Here is a 25,896-nt window from a genome sequence, read left to right on the forward strand (position 1 = left end):
TTTGGTTTCTTTTTGCTTCATATTCACCTGCCATTTGCCCAACTCATTCTTAGAAAGGCTAGTTGAGATGCCCTTCAGAATATGCATTATCCCCCCAACACTTACCCTTTAATAGCTCTTTGTCGTTTTAAGTGTCACATGTGTTGTGCAGCTCTTAATTCCCAACATTATAATGAAGCCATGTAGACCTCAAACAACTATTGTCAACCATTCTGAAGTTGTAATGTTATGCCTTAGGAAGAGAGGTGAAGCACAGTGTGATGAAATCAGGGTTTCACTAATGTGAGCTTGACCTGTGAATTAAATCCAGTTCCTGCTTTCTGCCTGTGTGTTTTTTTTAACTCCACATAGCAATCCTGAACATGGTGTGCAGAAAGCAAAGCTGAGCTGGTGAATTGCTTGGCTGTCATTAGCGAAACTACAGGGAAGGCAACCAGTCACCCTGGTGCATCTGGTACAGAACTTCTCACTCCTCAAATATGCATTGGGGTGGCTCACTTGTAATTGTTCTGCATCCCCCACTGAGTGATTTACTTCACCACACAGTCTCCTGAAGCCATGGCATGGTTGTCTCCTGAAAAATCTTGCTGAGCTCTTTTATGGTTTGAATGAGAGGTTAAGGCCAATCGTAACAACTAGCTGTCAGGCCTGTGGGTTGTAGGGCGAGAGAAGGGCTTTCTGTCTGTTGGGCTGTTTGTTTGGTTCTCAGTTGAACCACTAGGTGGAGTAGGAAACCCATGTGCCATCTAACCCAGGTCTGTAACGAGTGGACTCCCCATGTAAGTGAGCAAAGTTGCCACAGTCCCAGAGGAGCATATAGTGGGGCAGCGGGGAAGGTGTGTTTTCTATTGAGATGTAGCATCCACTGAGAAAACAAAGAAGAGAAATGTGTTGGATCTATACAAACAAGAGAGTTCAATGCTCAAGCTTGGTGCTGTGCTACCAGATCTGAATTGCCACAGTATTTGATCTAACACTATGCAAACGTGAGGACTGCAGATGCTGGAAATCAGAATCTGCGTTATAGTGGTGCTGGAAAAGCACAGCCGGTCAGGCAGCATCCGAGGAGCAGGAAAATCGGCGTTTCAGGCAAAAGCCTTTCTTCAGGAATGAAAGCTGACTCTGAAGAAGGGCTTTTGCCCGAAACATCGATTTTCCTGCTCTTCGGATGCTGCCTGACTGGCTGTGCTTTTCCAGCACCACTCTAATGTAGACTCTAACATTATGCCTTGTCTCAACAGATCTTGGTTAGAGAGAGGAAAGCAAGCCAGGCACCCAGCAATGTGCCTTGGAAGTAAGTGTGTTCTTGGCATCAGGTTAAGGATGAGACTGGACTCTAATGTATTCTGCCAAAGATCATGCACAGCATTCACCTGAGGTGCCAGAACATGCCAGTGAAAAGTGAGCCACTGTTTTCGGGAAAGGTGGTGAGGGAGAGAAATGTCTAATGAAGCAAACTTACCTTGTGTATGGTTTTTGGACAGTGGGCAGTTGCTATACAAGTTGTAGATAGCCTTGAAATGAAAACCGGTCTGTACGTTCAAGTGTAAAGAGAGGAGTGGGGAGGATGGGGAAGAGTTGGGAGAGGGGTAGGTTGGTGGGGATTGGCAAGGTGTGGTGAGGGAGACAGCAGCCTTCACTTTGAATTCCAAATGGACTAAAATCTTCCTCCTCTCCATTTTCACACAGGACTCGCCTCTGCCACTTCACCTTTCCAGTTTGAACAAGAAGCAGGGCACGTGGAGCTCTCCTCCGGGCAGAGGGGAGACTTCAGAGGGGATTAAGCAAGTCAGCCCGGACGCCATCCCAACGGCCTCGCCTCGGCCAGCAGTGGATGTGGGGAGTGTGGACCACAAAACCACAAGTACGTGATCTTTAGCCACTTGCCGCTCAGCAGAAATGCAGTTTCTTTCATGACAGTCGTGTGAGCAGGCTCAGTGAAAGCTCATTAACAGGCTGGATTGTGGAGACATTGCTCATGTTTTTAGCACTTGCTGTTTAACAGCTGTTGCATAGAAGTAGCTCAAGGAATAATGAACTTTGAACCAGGCTGATGTATCACACAACCTGGATACCTACAGGGGACATAGATAGCCTGAGGTTTAACAGCTTCACAGCTTTTGCATGCTGAATTATACATGTTTCCCTATAGACAGCCTATATGGTGTCTAATATCTGTCACTTTGGTTTGGGGTTTGCTCATTTGTATTCTTGTCTCATATGTTCTCTTTCCCTCTTGCTCGCTTCACATATTGTTCCTAACTTCAGCCCCAGATGGGTTACAGTGGGTTGGGTCAGTGTGCCTCTGTAAGGAATAACAATCCAGGTCACTGTGGGCTTCAGTTCAGTGGTTAGAGCATTGTGTTGTGTGCCGAGCTGCTCCATCAACATCCATCCATCATAAAGCTCTTATTCCGCTCCTCCTACTAACCAGTCAGTGGCATCAAATGCCATCTAGTGTTGTTTTCACCATACATTAAAAAATGACTGGTGAGGGCTGGCACTTGGCATTCTAGGAACTCCTACCCTGAGCATAGAGTTCACTCACTCATGAGGGAGCACTGACTGATGGTGGGATCCCTAGAGCCAGCAGCAGTCACATTAGATGAAAGAGTCCCAATTAGTATTATTAATTCTGGCAGTATTGGCCATTTTAATCCCTGACCTGGAAATGCATTATTTGTTCCTGTGGTTACATGCAAACAGTATGACTATAAACCAATGCCCTTGGAGTTTGCTGCAGGTTGTTATAGCAACGTGGAAAATTAGCATATTTTGTAACCGGGACTGGGTGCAAAGCAAGGTTTACACTGCATACAATGTTACTTCCCATTCAAATCAATGGGAATGATATTGGGCAGGATGGATCAGCATTCCATCTGATCCTATGTGTGTTTGTCCCAATAGATGGGGCACCTCAAAATTATTCTGTTATATCTTGAGTGCACCAGCCAGGGCTGGGTCGCTCTTGGACACTCAAGACATCATCTTGAGCAGCTCCATCAACATCCATCCATCATAAGGTCAGAGAGGGGAATGTTCACTGAGGATTACACAATGTTCAGCACCATTCACGACTCCTCAGGGATTGAAGCAGTCCATGTCCAAAAGCATCAAGACCTGGATGATGTTCAGGCTTGGGATGACAAATGGCATGTAACATTTATGCCAAGTATGTGCCAGGCGATGACCACAAGTGAGAATCTAACCATTGTTCCTCAGCATTCAAATGGTATCACCTTCACTGAACTCTCCATTATCAACATTCTGAGGGTTACCATTGACCAACGACTGAACTGAAGCAGCTACACAATTACTGTGACTGGAAGAGAAGGTCCGAGCTGAGTGATGCACCAGCTGATTTCCCAGTGCCTGTCCAATATCTACAAGCCTCAGGTCAAGAGGGTGGTGGAATTCTTACCGTTTGCTGTCCATCCAGAACAATGTAGTTGATTGCCATTCTATCCACCACCTTCACCACTTCCTGCATCCACCACTGCTCTACAAGGTGCTCTGCAGCAACTCTCCAAGCTTCCTACAGAGACACCTTCCTAATGTGTGACCTTTACTGTCTATCTAAAAGACAGGGATAGTATACCCAGGGGAAGACCACCACCTTCAGGTTCCCCTCCAAGCCGCACACTAACCTGACCTGGAACTTCTATCACCATTCTTTCACTGTCACAGGGTTAGAATCCTGGATCTCCTTCTCTAATTGAACTGTGGCTGCACTGTACTGCAGACAAAACAGGCCACATAGCAGGGACAGTGAGGGATGGGCAACAAATACTGGCCTTGCACTAATATCCATGTTCCATGAAAGAGTAAATAAAAGTTGACATGGTGGATCAGTGGTTAGCACTGCTGCCTCACAGTGACAGGAACCTGGATTTGATTCCAGCCTTTGGTGACTGTGTAGAGTTTGCACGTTCTCCCTTTTTGTGGGTTTCCTCTGGGTGCTTTGGTTTCCTCCCACAGTCCAGAAACGTGTAGCTTAGGAGGATTGGCCGTACTAAGTTGCTCCATCATGTCCAGGTATGTGCAAGTTAGGTAGGTTAGCCACGGGAAATGCAAGGTTACAGGGTTAGAGTCAGGGAGCTCGATCTGGGTGGGATGCCCTTAGGAGAGTTAGTGCAGATCAGATGAGCCAAATGGCCTCTTCCCACACTACTGTGACTGAGTGATTCTAAAGAAAGCATTTTTCGAAGACACGCAGATACCTTTCACTCGGCAAATGACGCATTTTATGCACTCGATCAGCTTTCTCCTGCTTACTGTGGAGCACCTGACATAATTTCCCACAGGTCTTACTCAGTAGTGCCTAAGATTTTTGATGTTGCGGGTTTGTTTTGGGTGAGTAAAGTAGGACCCTGCAGACCACACATGCTTTATAAATCCGTTTCCCCTTTAATCTGCACACCTCTCATGCTGTTCACACAAGTCCTATGTGGTATTTTAGGCTCCCTCTCCATCAATGAGGTAAAACTGCTGAGACAGCCCTTTACAAAGCGCCAGACTAACAGAATTCAAGCAGGTCAAACCAGCAAACCAGAAGCACAAATGAAACAGACCTCTTGTACTGTGAAAGGTTATAGGTTACCCACTGGGCCATTGAGAGAAGTCACTAAATGGTTATTTCAAAGAAAGAACAATTGACAATGTCAGTGTGTCACCAATCATAGTCATTACATGTCTCTGTTTATAACCATTACAGCCATTTCACAATGTCGAGTGAAATGACTTAATTTTCGGAGAAACTAACATTTTCAATTCCTTCAGGAGTTCTTGTGCAACACTGAGCTGTTCGGGCAGCAATTAGCATGAGGTTCTTATCGTTAAAGTTCAAGGGGAACCTGCCTTAATGACACCCTATTGCAGTAAAACTCTCAGGATCCAGTCAAAAGTGAGAATCTCTATATGATTGTTGTTTGTTCTGGGACCAATTGCCTGATAATAAGATTAATTGTTTGCAGCTCTCACCCAGAGAGTTTGCTCAGATGTGTGGTCCCAGATGTTGAGACTCTACAAGTCCAGCTAAATGTCCGACCCGGCTAGTTTGATTTGTTTATGTGAGGGCCATCTGTGAATGATGCTTGTGCAGACTTGGCAATGTGCTGGACAATGGTAACCATATCATTGTCGCTATGTGCGAGATCATGGATAAAGTGAATGTGTGTGAGGGAAAGAGAGAAAATTTCATTCTTGCAATGTTGTGTTGGCCTCCAGTGATGTTTCACAGCTCTGAAGGGTTCATCCCCCGTGGAACTGATGCATGTCATTGATTTGCCCCAGAGGACAAGTGACATGATTCATCTAATGTTGTGGAGGATGTGGGCTATTCCTGCAGTGGCTCAGATGGGAGTTTGTAATCTGCGTCAATTCTTCAGGGATCATGTAAAGCATGGAGAGGAAATCAGATGACTGACCTGTTTGATCTTACAGTCCTTCCTCGTCTTCAGTTCTGTAGTGATATTATCAGAAACTTCCCAAATCCAAAAAGGCATAAGATATAGGAGCAGAGTTAGGTCATTTGGCCGATCAGGTCTGCTCCAACATTTGATTATGGATGACATGTTTCTCAGCCCTATTCTCCTGCCTTCTCCGCATAACTTTTGATCCCTTACTAATCTACCTGTCTCTGTCTTAATTACACTCAATAATGTGGTCTTCACAGCCTCCTGTGGCAATGAGTTCCACAGATTCACTACCCTCTGGCTGAAGAAGATCCCCCTCATCTCAGTTATAAAGGGCCGCTCCCTCACTCTGAGGCTATGCCCTCGGGTCTTATTCTCTCCTATTTGTGGAATTGTCTTTCCCCTGTCCACTCTGTCCAGGTCCCTCAGTATTCTGTAAGTTTCAATGAGATTCCCAGTCATCCTTCTAGACCCCACTGAGTGTGCAACCCAGAGTCCTCAACCGCTCCTCATAAGATAAGCCTTTCGTCTCCAGGATCATTCTTGTAAACCTCTCCAGACCCCCCTCCAATGCCAGCACATTCCTTACTTCGATATGGGGCTCCAAACTGTTCTCAATATTCCAATGCCGCCTGACCAGAGCCTTACACAGCCTCTGCTGTTCAGCCTCAGCTGTTCACCCCTCATCAGGAGCCATTCGATTGCTGCAGAGGTTATGTTTCCATAGATACCAGTGGCTTGCCAGTTCCTCACCCAAGTAACTAGTCTTGATATATCTTGGGTAGTCTGTGAATACACCGCAGGTGCTCATCCCTGGGTAGAACCACTGTCATGCTCCCAATTTTGTACACATGCACTTTCCAGAACAGGACTGCAATTTCAAATGAGTATTTAATCCAATTCCCGTCCTTCCCCTTTTGTCCACATCTATGAAAGTCAATTGTGTTTTGCCCCAATTGCTGCCCTGAGGCACTTCTGGCGTTCAGTCATCTATAGTCATTTGTGTCTCACCATCACATTGAGCAGTACAACATAACTCCCAAAAAACAGAAAATGATTGAAGTAAACGTAGGAACAAACAAATCGAGGTTTATTTCATGGTCAAATCCTCAACTGAGGAAATGATTTCATGGGGTGGCAGGCTGCAATCAAATCAATGGGTTTGTGTGGACCTCACACAACAGTAGAACAAGTTGAACTACCTGCAATTTAATTTTTAAATTCAAGTTTTCTGATGGAAACTTGCTCATGGGAAAGAAAATGATAGATATCCAAACACTAACAGCAAAAAGAGATTTGGTGAGCAAGCTGCAGTATGGCACTGATCTAGAGGACCTGCTGTGATTATGTTAAACAGTGGAGTTAGCTCAATGGGCCAAATGGCCTACTCTAATTTCCAAGCTTCTATGAATCTCTTTCCAAAATCCCAAATCTGTCATTCTTTCCCTTTCTGAGAGTTGATAGACATGCTTTTCTCGTAGGTCTAGTTTTGAATACTAGTCGTACATTTGTCCTCTACGTTCAGTGTGTTACATGTTAACAGCAGAAACCATAAGCAACAGCAATGTGTATGTGGCTAAAAACCTGAGGTTGCAACTTGGCTGCTTATGTAACATTTTAAAAAAATGTTCATGGATGTGAGCATCAAATTCCTTTGTAATGAGAAGCATTCTCGACAATTTTGGAGAGTCATCAAAATCAACCGCATTCATTTGGGTCTGGAGTCACCTGTAGGCCAGACTGGATAAGGATGGCAGATTTGCTTCTCTAAAGGCCACAAATAAACTAGAAGCCTTTTGACAATCATCCATGAAAATCATATGGCATCATTAGAATCTTAATAGAAGTGGTTCGTGAGATAGATGATACATTGGTTCTAATTTTCCAAAGTTCCCTTGATTTGGAAAGTTTCCATTAGATTGGATGACAGTGAATGTAAATGCTATTGAGGAGGAGAAGCGGGCAGAGAGCAGGAAACCAAAGGTAGTTAGCTTAATGTCTGTCATTAGAAAAATGTCAAAAACCATCGTTAATGAAGGGCATATCGATAAGTTCAATGTACCAGGCAGAGTCAACATGGTTTCGTGAAAGGGCAATCATGTTTATCCAATGTGTTACAGTTCTTTGAGGAAATAATGTGTGATCTAGCTGTGCAATTCTGCAGCCACGTCAAGTTCCTCTGAACTTGATGTGCTGACATGTTGACTTACCGTTTTGGAAGTCACTCCCCCACTCACATTCCCTCGGCTCACACATGAAACAAAAAAAGATTTGAGGGAGTACTGCTGTGGATAAAGGCAAATCCGTGATCGTTCTGTACTTTGATTTCCAGAAGGCATTTGATTATGTGCAATATCAAAGGGTATTACTTTAAAGGCAGAATTCCTAGTAACTCCAGCTATTGGGGTCAGTGCGATGTAGATTTGAGGTTACAGTCAAATGAGTCACTTTTAAATGGATGAGCAGACTCGAGGGACCAACTGGCCTCCCCCTATAGTTGATTTTGCTGACAGGAGCTCTTAATCCCAGAATTGTGTTAATTAATTAATTTATTGTATTAATTCAGTCCCAACAGAGACCACTATGGGATTTGATTTTGTGGGCCTGGGATATTAATCTTCAGTTTATTAGTCTATTAGCTTAACCAGCACAGCACCATCTCTCTCTATAGAACATAGAACAGGACAGCCCAGTACAGGCCATTCGGCCCTCAATGTTCACTTAGAATCACTGAATCCCTACAGTGTGGAAATAGGCCCTTCAGCCTAACAAGTCTATACTGACCCTCTGAAGAGTAACTCATCCAGACCCATTCCTCTACCCTATTACTCCATATTTCCCCTGACTAATGCACCTAATCTTAACACTCCTGAACACTATGGGCAATTTACTTTGGCCAGTTCACCTAACTTTCATGCTTTTGGACTGTGGGAGGAAACCGGAGCGCCTGGAGGAAACCCACACAGACAAGAGGAGAATGTGCAAACTGTACATGGACAATCACCTGAGGCTGGAATCAAACCCGGGTTCCTGGTGCTAGGAGGCAGCAGTGCTAACCACTGAGCCACTGTGCCAGCCTTTTATCCTATTCTAAGATCAAACTAACCCGCATACCCTTCATTGTACTATCTTCCATGAGTCACTTCAATGGCCCTAATGTATCTGACTCGAAGTTTACTAGCTGAGGAATGAATAACTAAAGGTTAAGATGACCTGCACCACGTTCTACCCACCATTACCTTGTCTAAGCCTCAACACAATGTGACAATGCAAACAAAGTGCATACTAAGAACTGGCTGTCACCCAACCTTTCACCGGTGTTTCAGGCTTTGAATGAAATGTGCACAAACAGATTTAGCAGAGTGAACAATAGATAACAGCACGGTATTGCAGAGAAGTTCATTCAAAAGATCAGACAAAGAAACAGTGCATTTATTTAGCACCTATCATGTCAGTAAACTGTCCTAAACGGCTTTTCTGTCAGTGAATTGTTCACATTGTCCATTCATTGTTCCAATACTGCTAATTGGCACACAGCAGATTCCCATTAATAAAGGCTAGAGAGGTGAATTGACAGGTTAGTTTTTGTTTTGGTAAGGTCAATCTGATAGATAAACGTTAGCCTCTCACCCTCGGAACGTGCAGCCCTCCACTCCCTCTGTTCCAACCCCAACCTCACTATCAAACCGGCAGACAAGGGAGGTGCGGTAGTAGTTTGGTGCACCGACCTTTACACTGCTGAGGCTAAACGCCAGCTCGCGGACACCTCCTCCTACTGCCCCCTTGACCACCTCCCACCACCAAACCATCATCTCCCAGACCATCCATAACCTCATTACCTCAGGGGATCTCCCATCCACCGCCTCCAACCCCATAGTCCCACAACCCCGCACCGCCCGTTTCTACTTTAGATTAGATTACTCTAGATTACTTACAGCGTGGAAACAGGCCCTTCAGCCCAACAAGTCCACACCGACCCGCTGAAGCACAACCCACCCATACCCCTACATTTACCCCTTACCTAACACTACGGGCAATTTAGCATGGCCAATTCACCTGACCCACACATCTTTGGACTGTGGGAGGAAACCGGAGCACCCGGAGGAAACCCATGCAGACATGGGGAGAACGTGCAAACTCCACACCGTCAGTCGCCTGAGTCGGGAATTGAACCCGGGTCTCAGGCGCTGTGAGGCAGCAGTGCTAACCACTGTGCCACCGTATCTCCTGCCCAAAATCCACAAACCTGACTGCCCCGGCTGACCCGTGGTCTCAGCCTGTTCCTGCCCCACCGAGCTCATCTCTGCATACCTCGACACGGTCCTGTCCCCCTTAGTCCAAGAGCTCCCCACCTACGTTCGGGACACCACCCACAACCTCCACCTCCTCCATGGTTTTCCCATTCCCGGTCCCCAACGCTTTATCTACATCCAGTCCCTGTACACCTCCATCCCCCATCACGAAGGACTCAAAGCCCTCCGCTTCTTCCTTTCCCGCCGCACCAACCAGTACCCTTCCACTGACACCCTCCTTCGACCAACTCTGAACAACATCTCTTTCTAATCCTCCCACTTCCTCCAAACCAAAGGAGTTGCCATGGGCACCCGCATGGGCCCCAGCAATGCCTGCCTCTTCATAGGATATGTGGAACAGTCCATCTTCCGCAGCGACACTGACACCATCCCCCACCTTTTCCTCCACTACATCGATGACTGTATCGGCGCTGCCTCATGCTCTCACGAGAAGGTTGAACAGTTCATCCACTTTACCAACACCTTCCACCCCAACCTCAAATTTACCTGGACCATCTCAGACCCCTCCCTCCCCTTCCTAGACCTCTCCATTTCTATCTCGGGTGACCAAATCAACACGGACATTTACTATAAACTGACCAATTCCCACAGCTACCTAGACCACACCTCCTCCCACCCTGCCCCCTGTAAAAATGCCATACCATATTCCGAATTCCTTCGTCTCCGGCGCATCAGCTCCTAGGAGAACCCGAACAATCCAGACGATCTCCTTCTTCAAAAATCGCAATTTCCCCCCAGACGTGATCAACGATGCTCTCCACCGCATCTCCTCCACTTCCCTTGAGCCCAGACCCTCCAATCGCCAACAGGACAGAACCCCACTGGTCCTCACCTACCACCCCACCAACCGATATATATATTGTATCATCCGTCGTCATTTCCGCCACCTCCAAACGGACCCCACCACCAGGGATATATTTCCCTCCCCTCCCCTATCAGCGTTCCGAAAAGATCACTCCCTCCAGGACTCCCTCGTCAGGTCCACACCCTCCACCAACCCAACCTCCACTCCCAGCACCTTCCCTGCAACCGCAAGAAATGCAAAACTTGCGCCCACACCTCCCCCCTTACTTCCCTCCAAGGCCCCAAGGGATCCTTCCATATCCACCACAAATTCACCTGCACCTCCACACACATCATTTACTGCATCCGCTGCACCCGATGTGGCCTCCTCTATACTGGGGAGACAGGCTGTGTACTTGCGGAACGTTTCAGAGAACACCTCTGGGACACCCAGACTAACCAACCCAACCACCACGTGGCTCAACACTTCAACTCCCCCTCCCACTCCACCAAGACATGCAGGTCCTTGGACTCCTCCATCACCAGATCATAGCAACACGATAACTGGAGGAAGAGTGCCTCATTTTCTGCCGAGGAACCCTCCAACCACAAGGGATAAACTCAGATTTCTCCAGTTTCCTCATTTCCCCTCCCACCACCTTGTCTCATTCCCAACCCTTGAACTCAGCACCGCCTTCCTAACCTGCAATCTTCTTCCTGACCTCTCCGCCCCCACCCCCACTCCGACCTATCACCCTCACCTTATCACCCTCACCTTAACCCCCTTCCACCTATCGCATTTCCAACGCCCCTCCCTCAAGTCCCTCCTCCCTACCTTTTATCTTAGCCTGCTGGGCACACTTTCCTCATTCCTGAAGAAGGGCTCATGCCCGAAACGTCGATTCTCCTGCTCCTTGGATGCTGTCTGACCTGCTGCGCTTTTCCAGCAACACATTTTCAGCTCTGATCTCCAGCATCAGCAGTCCTCACTTTCTCCTGAAGAATTCACCATCAGGTAAGGAAAGAATTGGGCGCAGCCCTTTCCCATGTGGGAATGACCGCCTAGCTATTTGACATTGGAGGTCGTGAAGTGACCTTACAGAGGTTTATATAATAATGAAGAGTGCAGATAAAGTGAATGGCATCTGTCTTTACCCTAGGGTGGGTGATTTCAAGGCCAGGGAGCATATTTTTAAGATGAGAGGGGAAACATTTAAAAAAGACTTGAGAGGCAATTTTTATTTACAAACAACTTCCAGAGGAAGTGGTGGATGCACGTACAAGTACTGTACATGAACAGAAAAGGATGCAGAGATGTGGCCTAAACACAGGCAGGTAGAACTAGTTTAATTTGGGATTATGTTCAACATGGACTGGTTGGTCTGTTTATGTGCTGTCTGACAATGACAGTGACACCATAGTCGTTAGATTAGATTAGATTACTTTACAGTGTGGAAACAGGCCCTTCGTCCCAACAAGTCCACACTGACCCACCGAAGCGCAAACCGCCCATACCCCTACATTTACCCCTTACCTAACACTACGGACAATTTAGCATAGGGCGGACAACCTGCACATCTTTGGACTGTGGGAGGAAACCCACGCAGACACGGGGAGAATGTGCAAACTCCACACAGTCTGTTGCCTGCGGCGGGAATTGAACCCGGGTCTCTGGTGCTGTGAGGCAGCAGTGCTAACCACTGTGTCACCGTGCCGCCCAATTATGGAGCCCAGAAACGAATGGCCACTTGGTGGAGGTACCTGAAGCTTACCAGGTACTTCCAGTGGGAATCAGGAGGAAAGCGAATACATTGGATGTTTGAGGAAGGAATAAAGATCCTATTGACAATAAATTAGCCATATTCAACTGAAGCATTCAGTTTGTAATGACACAATCTCACCTTTCTCAGGCTGGAAACCCAAGAAGCAGTTGCTCCCTTTCGCCAGTGCAGTTATTATTTAATAGAGGGAAATGTGGAAGAATACATCAGGAGGTGGAGAAGTCAACGTTTTGGGTGTAACCCTTCTTTAGCCCTGATGCTGCCTGGTGTGCTGCGTTCTTCCAGCCTCATGCCTGTCTATTTTGGATTCCAGCATCTGCAGTTTTTAAATCTCGAGACGCACTTGCAAAGAGCACGGTTCCAAAAACAGGAAAGAAATAATTGATCTGATCATTCACATTTAGGCTTTGGGTAGGAGATGCATGTTTCCAGGATACATGCTCTTTTTTAAGATAAGCCACGGGATCCTTCCTATCCACATGACAGTGTCTTTGGGAGGGTCAGTCTAGTTTATGTGTACAAGTCGCTGGAGTGGGGTGTGTGGGGGGTGGGAGGGGGGGTGGTTGGTGGTGAGGAGGCTGCTTACTGAGTCCCAGGCAGGCTGGTGGTAGCCTGGAGCCAGGTTGGGCAGTTTCTTTATTGATGTGGGGGGACAGACGCGGTGATAATATTCCACTGGCTCTGGCTGATTAGCAGCGGCCAAGCGCTGCAATGAGAGCGGTTTCCCCTAACTTTGGACTGCGAATCACGAAGTGAGGGCTGTTTCTGGGAATCTCACTGAACCGCTTTGAACGTTTCCTTCCTCTCAGAGCTGTGCCTTCACTTTAGCCAAACCACTTGTGGTCTGCTGGCTGACTCTTCTCAACAGAAAATGTGTGTGTCTTAGTTTCAACTCACAATGGCTGGTTTGCTGAGATCTTCATGGAAATACTGTAAACTGCCACCAGCACAGTGTAGCCAATGGCCTGGTGGTATAATTGCTGGACTGTTAATCCATGGACCAGCTAATATTTTGGGGACCTGGGTTCAAATCCCACCGTGGTACATGGCAGAATTTGAATTCAATCAAAATCTGGAATTAAGAGTCTAATGATGACCACAAAACCGTGGTTGATTGTTGGAAAAACCCATCTGGTTTATGAATGTTCTTCAGGGAAGGACACTGCAATCCTTACCTCATCTGCTGCATGTCACTCCTGCAATGCAGTTGACTCTTAACTGCCCTCTGGGATGGGCAATAGATGCAGGCCTAGCCAGTGGCTCCCTCACGAATTAAATAAAATAAATCAGCACTTGTGAGCAAAGGAGGCCATTTGTCATTTTGATTCGATGTAGGAGAAAGGAGGGAAATAGTTCACCCGAGATAGTTTTTGCCACAGACAGATGATCACACCACAGCTCCGAGCTGTGGGGGCATCTGAACAGAATACCGAGAGGCCTGGATTGAGTGGATATGGAGAAGATGTTTCCATCAGCAGGAGACACAAGGACCCAAGCACACGGCCTCAGAGTGAAGGGGTGACCCGTTAGAACTGAAATGAGAAGGAATTTCTTTAGCCAGAGGGTGGTGAATCTGTGGAACTCATTGCTGCAGGGGCTGTGGACACCAAGCCATTGAGTGTATTTTGAGACCGAGATAGATAAGTTCTTAATTAGTAAGGGGGTCAAGGGTTACAGGGAAAGGCAGGAGAATGGGGCAGGGAAACATATCAGCCAATATCGAAATGGCGAAGGAGCCCCGATGGGCTGAATGGCCTAATTATAGAGTCATAGAGATATATAGTACGGAAACAGACCCTTGGGTCCAAAACGTACATGCCAACGAGATACCCTAACCCAATCTAGTCTCATTTGTCAGCACTTGACTCGTATCCCTCTAAACCCTTCCTATTCTTATACCCATGGTCTCGCCATTTGAGTGTTCCACTTACCTTGGGATCCCTGTGTCTGGGGTATATTTAACCAGGAATGTTGCTCCTGACTGCTGTCCTGCTATGGAACACACCAGACAATTTGAATGTCAAGCTCTCCATTGTGAAGCCACATAGCCCATGACTCTGCAGAATAGTTACCCCACATTGTACTGAATGTGAATATTTTGGATAATAACTGAGCTCCCATTCTGTGCTTGTCTTTGTCTCCCTCTGTGGCCTTATCCCTCCTTAATCTCTGTAATAGCCAAGATGTGGAGGAGCCAGTGTTGGACTGGGGTGGACAAAGTTAAAAATCACACGACACCAGGTTATAGTCCAACAGGTTTATTTGAAAGCACTAGCTTTCAGAGCAGTGCTGCTGTGGTGTGATTTTTAACTCTAATATTCTGCATTCCACTTGTGGGATCTCTGTGTTCCTTCAATTGCAGCCTCTTACACTTCCCTGATTTATCTCCGTCCTCCATTAGCTGTCATTGCTTTCAGTTATTTAGGTCTTATCTTCCAGGATTCCAGCCCTAAACCATTCCCTGTCTCTCTCCTATCTGTCCTCATTATCAATCCCACCTTTATAGAGGATCTTCAAAACCTAGCCCTTTGACCAAGCTTTTGGTCACTTTGATCATTTTCTTTTGTCATTTGGTGTCAAACTTAGTCTGATCACACATGTGATGTGCCTTGGCACATTATACTGGGATAAAGGTGCCATACAAATGCTTGTTAGGTCATAGTCTTAGATCTGTAGCTCAGAAAAAAAGCCCTTCAGCCCATCACGTTTGCACAGCTCAAAACCAGCCAGCTAACTGTTCTAATCCTATTTCCTAACATTTGATCTATAGCCTTCTGTGCCTTGGCATTGTAAGTGCGCATCTAAATACTTCATCAATATTATGAGGGTTTCTGCCTGAACCTCCTTACAGGCAATTTCCCACCACCCTCTGGGTGAAAGACCCTTTCCTCACACCCTCTCTAAGCCTCCCGCCTCCTTATCTTACATTTGTGCACACAGTCCTTCAACCCTCCATCAAGGGGTAAAGATCCCTTCATAATTGCCTGCAGCTAGGGTATTGTGTGCAGCTCTGGAATACCCTCCTTGTACCGTCTTGCAGGATATGGCCATTACAACAAGTATGTGCTGGGCATGTGATGCCCTGGAACAGTACCCTCACTGAAGTCTGCATCTCAGGAAGCTGGGGACTGAGATGGGAGCTGGCTGGAGAAATCCGCTGGTGAAAAGCAAAACTCCTTCGACATTAGTCTTCCAAAGTTTTGCTGAAATAGCTACCAGGCTCTAGTTCATAAACACAGCCCAGTGTATCCGGGTTTGTCTTAACAGTACAAGCTGTAATTAAATGAGAGTTCAGATGCACTACGGCTCAGAAAATACTCCTTTTCTCATTCTCAGTTTTTTTGTGTGGTTTTATTTGTTTCCTACACGACAGACTCCAACTGATTTCCCAAAATAGAGAGGATAAACATTTTGTTTAAAAAGGAACAGATCCAAGCACATTTAATGATAACTCTTAAGAAACACTCATGAAATAGGATGCATTGCCTGAGAACAGAAGTTAACACAGACAATTGAGGAGCACGTTGAAGTCATTTCTAACATTAGACAATTCACAGCTTTGAGAAGTTTTGTCTTGTCTGAATGCCGTGAGGCTTGGATGATTGAAATTTGAGGTCTGGCGGGGTCTGTAGTTGTGCCAAGGTCAGGGATAGAGGTGTAGTGGAAGGGTGCTTGTTACACGCTGGGAGAGCGGACCTGTTTTTGTGTGTGTGTGGGTGCACGCTGCTGGGTACGGATGTGATGACTGGGTTTGGCAAACGTTGTCGCAAATCGCTCACAATACGTCGAACAGGCTGAGTCACTTTCTGAGAAATCAGAAACCTGGAACTTTAGCCAGGAAGTGGTTGCCTGAGTGGAATTCCATCTGTTTTAGTCCACAGCCTTATCACAAGAGGAAGGCAGGTCTGTATGACGGGAGCTCTCTCTCCCTCCCTCCCCACCAATTCCCCTGAAGGTGTTAAAAAGAGTTCAGCTGGTTCCTTGGCTGGAGCTACTGTAGCCTGTGGTGCGGGACATGCACAGCTCTCGGCTCGATAATGGATTGCAAGGGTCAAAGATGGAAACCTTTTAAACTCGGTAAGTCAGTCGGGGCTTTGAAATGAGTACGTTTGGAGAGGGTGGAGCATTCACCTTGTGTCAACCAACTGGCCTGCAGCCAATTCTGACGCTTGTGAACATCTGAACTTGCTGGAGGATTGTATCTCTTTGACCAGCCACAGTGCCCTCCTTTCGGTACGGTTCTGTGACTCAGAGTAGGACGGGGCTGCAGAACTGAATGGGTTTTGTGCTGTGTTCAGGGGGCGTGATTCATTGTCCAAGTGTTTGAAGGAATGACCACACACTGTCTGTCCTAGTCAGTGTGAGCTGTCCACTTTTGGACATTGTCATGACATTTTGATAAGTGTCTTGTTTTTGTTGTTGAGTCCATTCAAATGAAGTTGCTGATCACTGATAAATCAACACAATTTGGCCGCATTTAAAATGTAAATTTGGGGAAAAAATGCTTTCAAAATATTCCTTAATATACACAAGTAGTGCAGCTTGATTAATACACACAATGTACATGAAACAAGCATAAAGTGTCCCCTCCACACTTCACCAGCTCTGATAAAGAGTCATCTAGATCTGAAACATTAGCTTGCTCTCTCTCCATAGATGCTGCCTGACCCACTGTGATCCCCAAGCACTTTTTGTGTTCACAACACTTTTCATCGCTGCTTCTGTTGCATTAATTGGATTTGATAAGACTTTATGAAGGAATATACCATCCCACTTGCTTGTTGTAGTGGAGTTTCAAAGTCATTTTCTTTGTTCTGAAGTCGCCTTTGTGACCTTTGAAAACATCCCTGTCATCTCCTGACGCCTACGAGAATCAGTGTAAACTTTAGAGCTGCCTTTGCAAAGGCCTCGAAATGGGCACGATTAGAAAGTGGTAATGGTGATTAATTCAAGTTGAGGGGTTCCAGGGTTTCCAGCCACAACAGTCCTTGCTTAATCAAGTACAACACATTGTGGAGCCCTGAGATGTGCTGATGGAATTCATGGTTAAAATTCTGTGCTGAGAAAAAGACCATTCCAAGCAACTGATGAAGAACCCTACACCTTTTGAAATCCATTGAAGAATAACCTGGAAGGAGAAATTTGAAGACTTCTTCAAGGTCTTTTGAGAGGCATTCTGACTGTGCCATGAATAGGCAGGGAAGAGAGGGATAGGGTCCACGTAATGGCAAAAGGTTTTTGGTTTAGAAAGACATATATCAGCGCAGGCTTATTGGGCCTGTTCCTGTGCTGAACTGTTCTTCGTTCTTTGAAAGAAAGATTTGCACTTACATAGTGCCAGTCACATCATCAGGATCAAAGGATCCCAACAGTACAGTAAGAGGCCATTCAGCCCCATTGAGTCTGCACCAATGCACTGAAGAGCATCCCACCCAGACCCAACTCTCCCCCCAAACCTCCATAGAGTTTTTAACCCCAGCTAATCTATCTAGCCGGCATATCCATGGACACTGTAGGCAATTTAGCATGGCCAATTCACCTAACTTGCACATCTTTGGACTATGGGAGGAAACCAGAGCACCCTGAGGAAAGAGACAGAGAGAATGTCCCAGAGCAGTTTACAGCCATTTAATTACTCTTGAAGTGTCTTCATGTTTGCAATGTTACAAACATGGGAATCAATTCTCATACAACAGGATTGCAATGGTGACCAAATCAAAAGCTTTTGCTTAAGGGATAAGTATTTAGCTGGATGTTAGGGAGACATCTGATCTTCAAATAGTGCCATGTGACTATCTATCCGGCGAAGGGAGGTGGAGTCTTGGTTTAAAGCCGCATGTGAAATACCCCCTTCCCTGACAGTGCAGTGATTCCTCCGTTCATGTCAGAAGGTTCAGCCAGGTGTTCCTATTCCAGTCCCTTCAGGTCCTCTCACCAATCTGTCTGTTAGTGACTGTGTAAGTGATGGTCAACATGGCCTGGAGAAGGGAAGGCCCAATCGCCTTTGACATCTTCAGGTAATCACCTGGGTTATTGGTAATGTGCTCGAGTATGGGAGGTGGTTAAGCAATAAGCTGGATAGTTCAGAAGCTGGAATATAGTGTCAAATGTATCGAGTGTCACATGTTCAATCTGTACTGGTTGTGGTGGCTTTATTCACTAATGGGACTTTAGGCCAGCCTTTATTGTTCATCCTTAAGGGGACAATTAAGAGTCAGCCACTTTCCTGTGGGTCTGCAGTCACATGTAGACCAGACTAGGTAAGGATAGCCAGTTACATTCTGTAAAGGACATTAGTGAATCAACTGGGTTTTTCCAACAATTGACAATGGCTTCATGGTCTCTTAATTCCAGATTTTTTGTTTCAAGTTGGTGGACTGTGAAACCTGGTCCCCAGAGCATTACCTGGATCTCTGGAATATTAGTCCCCTAACAATACGACTAGGCCATCACCTCCCCCATTGGGGTCAACTGCCTTCCTTGATGTGGCGAGTTAGCCCCATATGCAGTACCAAGCCATTTGTTTCTCTTTAACAAAAAGAGATCCTGATGGACGCTTGCGTATTTTGACCAATTAACTTAGCTGGGAGAGGTCACATCCAGAAGCTGAGGTCAAGAACCGTCGCCAATTTGTTCCTCCACGATCCAGCAATGTTTAAGCCCAATTGCTGAGCCCCACTGAGGAGCTGCAGTAGTTCAGTCAGTAGAGTGTCAGATTTTTCATTTGAAAGTCCAGAGTTTGAGTCCCCATCTGTGCAATCTTTGTACAAAGGAGTCCTCTCCTTTTCTATTCGAGATCCAGGGTGGAGAGTACTACACATGGCAGTCTGGTGCAGTCGCTGATTAAGTTCATTGGGTGCCAAGCCACATGTCATGTTTTTTGTGGCCTCGAGGAAACAGTTTTTCTTTTGTACATTGAATGATTTTGTTTGCAGCCATCCTTTAGTTTCTGTTTTTTGGTTGTACTTCATTCCCATGCTCCTGATCTATAGGAAACTCACCCCCACCCACCCCTCAGTGCGGGGAGGGGCAGACCTTCGTATGGGTCTGCTCCTGGCCCTGGTCAAGATGGCGGCCAGCAGTTCCATTCAGCGTGCTGCGGAGGAGCTTGTCCTTTCTGACTGTCTATCCCTCTTTCACTGTTATGTCCATGTTTCGATGCCCCTGGATAGGGAGTAACTGGTGCTCACTGACAGGGTAGAAGCCTTTCAAGACGAGTGGGCACCGCACATGCCTGGGTTGCATCGGCTGCACAGACAGTGTTACTTGAATTTAGTAAGTTTCAGTTTCATTATATAAGTTTCCCTTCAGCTGTTCATTTGTGTTTTATTTCAGTCGAGTGCCCAAGCAGGGGCTGCTTCATTATTATTTTTGACTTCCACATTTTGAAAAAAAGAGTAAAGGGAGCTCTCCCCATATCTCACTCTGTTCTGTCCCTATTTGAGGAGCATTTGATTGGGATGGCATAGAGGGAACTTTACTTTCTGTTTAAAAGAGCAGGGGGAGACTTACTCTGTATATCTAAGCCCGTGCAATCCCTATCCTAGGAGTGTTTTATTTGGACCTTATAGAGTGAGATTTATATGCAGGTTAAAAGTAGAGGGTGCATTACCTTCAGTTTAAAGGAGTTGAGGGAGCATTACACTTTCTAATCCAGAGAGAGCTTTAGTTTCAGTTTACTTTCTGTTCAAAAGCACCCCACTGTTGTTCTTTCAAAGAACTTGTAATTTAGCACAGACCTGGGAGTAAATGGGAAGCTGGCTAATTGGTATGCCCAGTTAGACACTGGAGAATTGCACTGAGCCATTGATCAACTGTTGGGAGGTGAGTGGTGCAGGGAGAGTGACTGTGTTCAACGTCCGCCAATGATCTTTGTCACTTTAAGCTTGATGCTGCCATTATCAATCGAGCCCACCAGCCTGCTGCTGTCTCTCCTCTCTGTGTAATCAACGTAGCTAGCAGTTTGATGTGAGATGATAAAGTTTGAAATAGAATTTTCTGAAAACTGGGCTACTGTCAACAAATTGCAGAAGCAGTATGAGTTGGCCATGGACTCATTACCGGAAAATTCCCCAGTTCTTGAGCACGTTGAACAACTGAAGGTGAGTGGCTGTTGCAGTGACCTCATTGACTGTGAGATCCCTGATTGGAGCTGTTAACCTGGCCAAATCAGGGAGCCCTGGCTGACAGACGTAACTCAGAGATTCAGAGAGTCTCTTCATTCTAGGGACTGGCTCTGAGCTGGCTGGCACATGTAAATAAAGGGTGACTTGGTAACACGATCTCTGTGCAGTTATTTCAGCTATAAAAGCTAAGAGTGAAGTGGAGATTTACGGGAAGAATTGCAGAGAAAACATCCAAAGGAAGACAAAGCTACATATCTTTAAAAAGTCACTCATGGGGTGTGAGCATCACTGGCTGGGCCAGCGTTTATTGCCCATTCATCTTTGCCCTTGAGAAAGTGATGGTGAGCTGCCTTCTTGAACTGCCGCAGACCAGCTCTTGTAAGTCAACCCCCAATGTCACTAGGCTGGAATTCCAGGATTTCAACCTAATGACACTGGAGGAACAGCGATATATTTCCAAGTCAGGATGATGAGTGGCTTGGAGGGGAACTTGCAAGTGCTGGTGTTCCCTTGTATCTGCTGCCCATGTCCTTGTAAGTGGAAGCAGTTGTGGGTTTGGAAAGTGCTGTCTGAGGAGGTGATTGCCCTGCTTGAGCTTTCACAGGATTACGTAAAATCATTTGGCCATGCCAGTGTTTATGTTGCTTTCTTCAGCTGTTAAAGGTTTCTGCCAAGAGAAGTGGCAATTGAAGGAGAAGATAAGCGTTTACCTGAATGTTACAGCTACTGGAATAGAATTCCTCCAGCGTGGAAGCAGGCCATTCAGCCCATCGAGTCCGCACTAACCCACCAAAGAGTTTCCTGCCTAGACACAACCCCATAACCTAAAGGCCTGAAACCCTGCATTTCCCCATGGCTAAACCACCTAGCTTGCACATCCCTGGATACTATGGGCAATTTGTCAGTGCCAATCCACTGAAACTGCACATCTTTGAACTGTGGGAATAAACCGGAGCACCTGGAGGAAACCCATACAGACACGGTGACAATGTGCAAATTTCACATAGTGTGGTCACACAAGGGTGAAATGGAACCTACATCCCTGACGCTGTGAGACAGCAGTCCTGACCACTGAGCCACTGTGCCACCTATTAGGACGGGTACTACTTTGGACCCTGTCAAAAGATCTGTACGTAATTGGCGTGGGTCCCTTGAATTATTGAAACCTCAGCTTTTGGGATGGGGGGTGCTTTCTGATTGAGGTCAAGTACTTTCCTATAGGAGTGCAGTCCTGGAAGTTGGAAATGGGGTGGTGTTGGTGGGCAGACGTCTCGAAATGCACACATCCAACTCTGGAAGTTATTTGGAGAACTGTGTTAGCGGAGACTTTGGAAAAGGTTAGCAGCTTTGTCACACGTTTGAGCTGTGAAGCAAGCAAGTGCAGGGAAGAACGCAAATGAGACACGATGGCCAATCAAAATAACAAGTGACTGGTTGGAAGAGAATCCCTCACACTGTGCCTACTCCTTATTAGTTCCGTGAATGGGTCATTGTCAGGAGTGTTCCATTAAATTAAACAGGTCGCTCTGCTGTAAGGCACATTTCATTAATGCGCGTTTACTCTAACGTGCTTGATAAACTGGGGACACCATTTCTAAAGCACAACGTTTAAAGTGCATATTGGTTATTACACTATTACTGCCCCATTAGTTTAAATGGTTCTGCTATTACGCAATTTTCTCATGAGAATGGAACTACCGTGTTGTAGCAGAACTGACTGCATCTTACAGACTTAGACTTACAGTGTGGAAACAGGCCCTTCGGCCCAACAAGTCCACACCGACCCGCCGAAGTGCAACCCACCCTTACCCCTACATTTACCCCTTACCTATCACTACGGGCAATTTAGCTTGGCCAATTCACCTGACCCGCACATCTTTGTGACTGTGGGAGGAAACCGGAGCACCCGGAGGAAACCCACGCAGACACGGGGAGAACGTGCAAACTCCACACAGTCAGTCGCCTGAGTCGGGAATTGAACCCAGGTCTACAGGCGCTGTGAGGCAGCAGTGCTAACCACTGTGCCACCGTGCCGCCCTAACTTGTAACCCATAAAAACAGTTGTTAATAAATTGCAGCAGTGTACTTGAATTTGTCCATTATTATTCATTTTTTAAATTAAATCTTACCACACTGTTGGTTGCCCTGGATCTATCGCTTGGGGTTTTATTATAATGCCAGTTAGCGCACATTGAGTGCATCATCATCTGCCTGTACTACTTTTCATGTAGCGAGTTGATGGTGGAGTCAACAGAACAATGTGGGTGAGGATGGCCCCAGGTTCTGTGATGTTTTTGTTGCTCCCAGCTGGGGTTGTTTGTCAGCTCAGTTGATAGTTGTTCCTGTCACCACGTTCCATTCCAGAGCAGAATCTCAGTTGACATTCCTGGAGCAGTACTGAGGTTGTGCTACACTGTCAGAAGTGCCATATTTGGGATGAGATGTTTAAGCTGAGGCCTTGTCATTTCTCCTTTGGGTGAGTGTTAAAAGATCCCGCAGCACCTCTTTGAAGACGAACGAGAGAGCATCCCAGTTTGTGTCCCTCAACCTAAATCGCTTCCAGAAATAAAATTTTGTCATTATCATGTTGCTGTTTGTGGGAGCTCTCCAACATCACAGCACTGGCTGCACTGCTGAAGGACACCAATTGCTGGCAAACTCCTTGCAAAGTGCTGAGGTTGTGAAAGGCACCAATCCGCATGAGCAGAGGAGGACGTGCAAGGAGCTGCAGTTTTGCCAAAGCCACTATTCAGCAGCCATCCTCTGTGGAGTAAACACCATAGCGCCGATTTGTCTGTGTGCTTGAGTAAACTACACGTCTTTTTTATGTTCTGTACATTTTGGAAATTGTAGGGAACTTTGGCTCTGGAGTCCTCCGGGTTTGGGAGATATAATTTTGGTCTGGCTGGGCCTGTGATAGCAGATGTTTTTGATTTTTCCTTTAAATCTCAGCTGGATTTCCTGGCTCCTTGGCTAGAGACGGCACCTTGTGTCTGATTGTCCTGCTTGTCAGTCAGTAATATAAAGGTGCAGCAGTGAAAGCGGTAGGAAGACTGGATTCCTTGTTACCTAGAGGAGATTTATTGCTGTGTAAATCCACAGGCGTGGAGTGAAGCCTGTTCTGACTTTCCAGCACTGTGTCCCCGCAGCTGGTATTGTTTACGAGGCCGTTGTGTGGCGACAGCAGAATCCTTCCTGGTGTAAACCCCTGGCACTGCAATCCATCAAAGTAATGAAGCAAAATAGTGTGCCAACATAAACATACACACAGCTCATTGGTTGGCAAAGCCACTGGTGTTTTACAGTTTCCTGTACTCTGCTCTTACCCAAATCAAACTACGAATCAACCATCCATACAAACTCGGAACAGCAATTGGCCATTCAGCCCTTCAAGCCTGCTGCACCACATTATAAGTAGCCTCATTTCTAATTTTTACTGTCTAACCCTGATAGGTTATGACTTCCTTGCCAATCCATCCAACTCAGCCGTTTTTAAAGTCTGATCCTGAGTTCTAGTCTCTCCCACAATGGGGACCGTCATCTCCGTTTCCAGCCTGCCAACTCTCAAGAGTCTGAATAAGACCACCTCCCATTCTTCTCAACTCCAACAGATAAAGGCTGAACCTGTCCAATCTTTCTTCATAAGACAGCCCCCTTCCCTGAATTGCAATTATATCTTCTTTTCAAGGAAGAAGGCCAGCACTTTCTACACAACTCCAAGTCTGGTCTCAGAAATACCCTGTTCAACTATCGGAAAAGCATCCCAAATTATTCGCTACTTCCCCTTGCATTGAACAACATAATTCAAATTTTCATTCCTCATCACTTGAAGCAATCATTTACCCCTTTCATATGTAACTCTAGAAACCAAAATGGCCCTCCCTTCATAATCTGCCATTTCTTCACAATCTTACAAGTTAGGATTCTTCTGGTGAGCTCTCCACTCTTCGGCATTCCAAATTGACATTTCTCCATGGACTGACCCCTCTTTATTTTTTCTAAAACTTCATTCATTGGATGGGCTAGCATTTATTCTCCATCCCTAAAACTGTGTCAGCTTACTCGGCCATTTCAGAATCCAGTTGAGAATCAACGGTGGGTCTGGAGTCACATGTAGGCCAGACCAGGTAAGGATGGCAGATTTCCCTCCCTTAAAGGAGGTTAGTGATCCCATAGACAATGGTTACATTGCCATCATTAGGTGCGCTTTTAACTCCAGACTTTTACTAAATTGAAATTTCAACATCTGTCATGGTGAGATTGGAATCCAGGTCTGCAAAGCAGTAACCTGGGAGCCTGAGTTATTAGTCCAATGACCTTACCACTACACCACAGCCTCCTTTTCACTGTGATAAAATAATTTCATCACTCCCCCTATGCCTGCATTTTCCTACTGCTGACAGAATTGAAAACCTGGTAGTATTAAGGCATTATTTTGTATATTCACTGACCTTTCTTGCCTGCTTCTCCCACATTGTTGGATTCCTGCACTGCGATGCTAGCTGTGGTTTAGTGGTTGACACTCCAGCCTGAGTCAGATGTCAATTTAACAGTCTTGAGGGAGTGCTGTAATGTCAGATGTGTGTCACCTTTCCCATGAAACCGAGGCCCTGTTTGTTCTCTCAGATGGACAGTTCATATCCCATCTGTACAAGAGTTAAAGGAGTTAGCCTCAGCCAAGTTGATCCATCGATGAAAACATTTTGACGAGGTCATTATCACATTGCTGTGTGAGGGATTTGGTTGCTGAATTTAGAACTATAGGATTCCTACAGTGTGGAAGTAGGCCATTCGGCCCATTGAGTACCACTCTCCCTCTGAAGAGAATCCCATCTAGATCCACTCCCTATCCCTGTAACCCCACATTTCCCAAGGCTAATCCACCGAGCCTGCACATCCCTCAACACTATGGATAATTTAGCATTGCCAGTCCACCTATCCTGCACATCTTTGGATTACAAAGGTAGTCACCCACACCGACACAGGGAGAATACGCAAATTCCATACGGATAGTCACCTGAGGTTAGAATCAAACCCGGTTCCCTGGTTCTGTGAGACAGCTGTTCTAACCACTGAGCCACCATGTCACCTCACACTTGCATGACTTCACACATTTCTCACACTTACCCCCCCCCCCCCCCCCCTCACTTGCAGTATGCTTTGGGCCTTTTTGAATCTCTGAAACGTGCAATGCAAATTCATCTTGTTGCCTTTATGGACCCCCCCATCCCCTTTTTATTCTTTCTTGGGTTCTGGATGCCGCTGACAAGACCAGCATTTATTACCCATCCTTGAACTAATTCATGTTGAAGTGAGTGGCTTGCCTGACCATTTTGGAGGGAGGTTGTGGGGTCTGAAGTCACATGTAGGCCAGACCAGGTAAGGTGGCAAATTTCCCTCCCTAAAAGGGCCAATAGTGAACCAGATGGGTTTTTATGATAGTTAATTATCATTTCATGGCACATGACTGAGATCAGCC

At 46.1% G+C, this 25,896-nt stretch overlaps 1 protein-coding gene across 2 annotated transcripts in view; it reads left to right on the plus strand.

Moving 5' to 3' along the window:
• Positions 1 to 1,695: 1,695 nt before the first annotated feature.
• gse1b (Gse1 coiled-coil protein b) overlaps positions 1,696 to 25,896 on the plus strand; it is a 336,737-nt gene continuing 312,536 nt past the window's right edge. Inside the window, exon 1 of one of the 2 annotated variants that reach the window (XM_060837970.1) lies at positions 1,696 to 1,864. Coding sequence is in view for 1 of the 2 variants with exons in the window: in XM_060837959.1 (XP_060693942.1) it covers positions 16,329 to 16,368 (40 nt within the window). In the remaining variant the exon portion in view is untranslated. Of the gene's footprint in view, positions 1,865 to 16,199; positions 16,369 to 25,896 lie in introns of those variants that run through there. The other variant, XM_060837959.1, reaches the window with a different exon arrangement.

The sequence above is a fragment of the Hemiscyllium ocellatum genome, chromosome 17 (assembly GCF_020745735.1).
Source record: "Hemiscyllium ocellatum isolate sHemOce1 chromosome 17, sHemOce1.pat.X.cur, whole genome shotgun sequence".
NCBI classification, from domain to species: Eukaryota; Metazoa; Chordata; class Chondrichthyes; order Orectolobiformes; family Hemiscylliidae; genus Hemiscyllium; species Hemiscyllium ocellatum.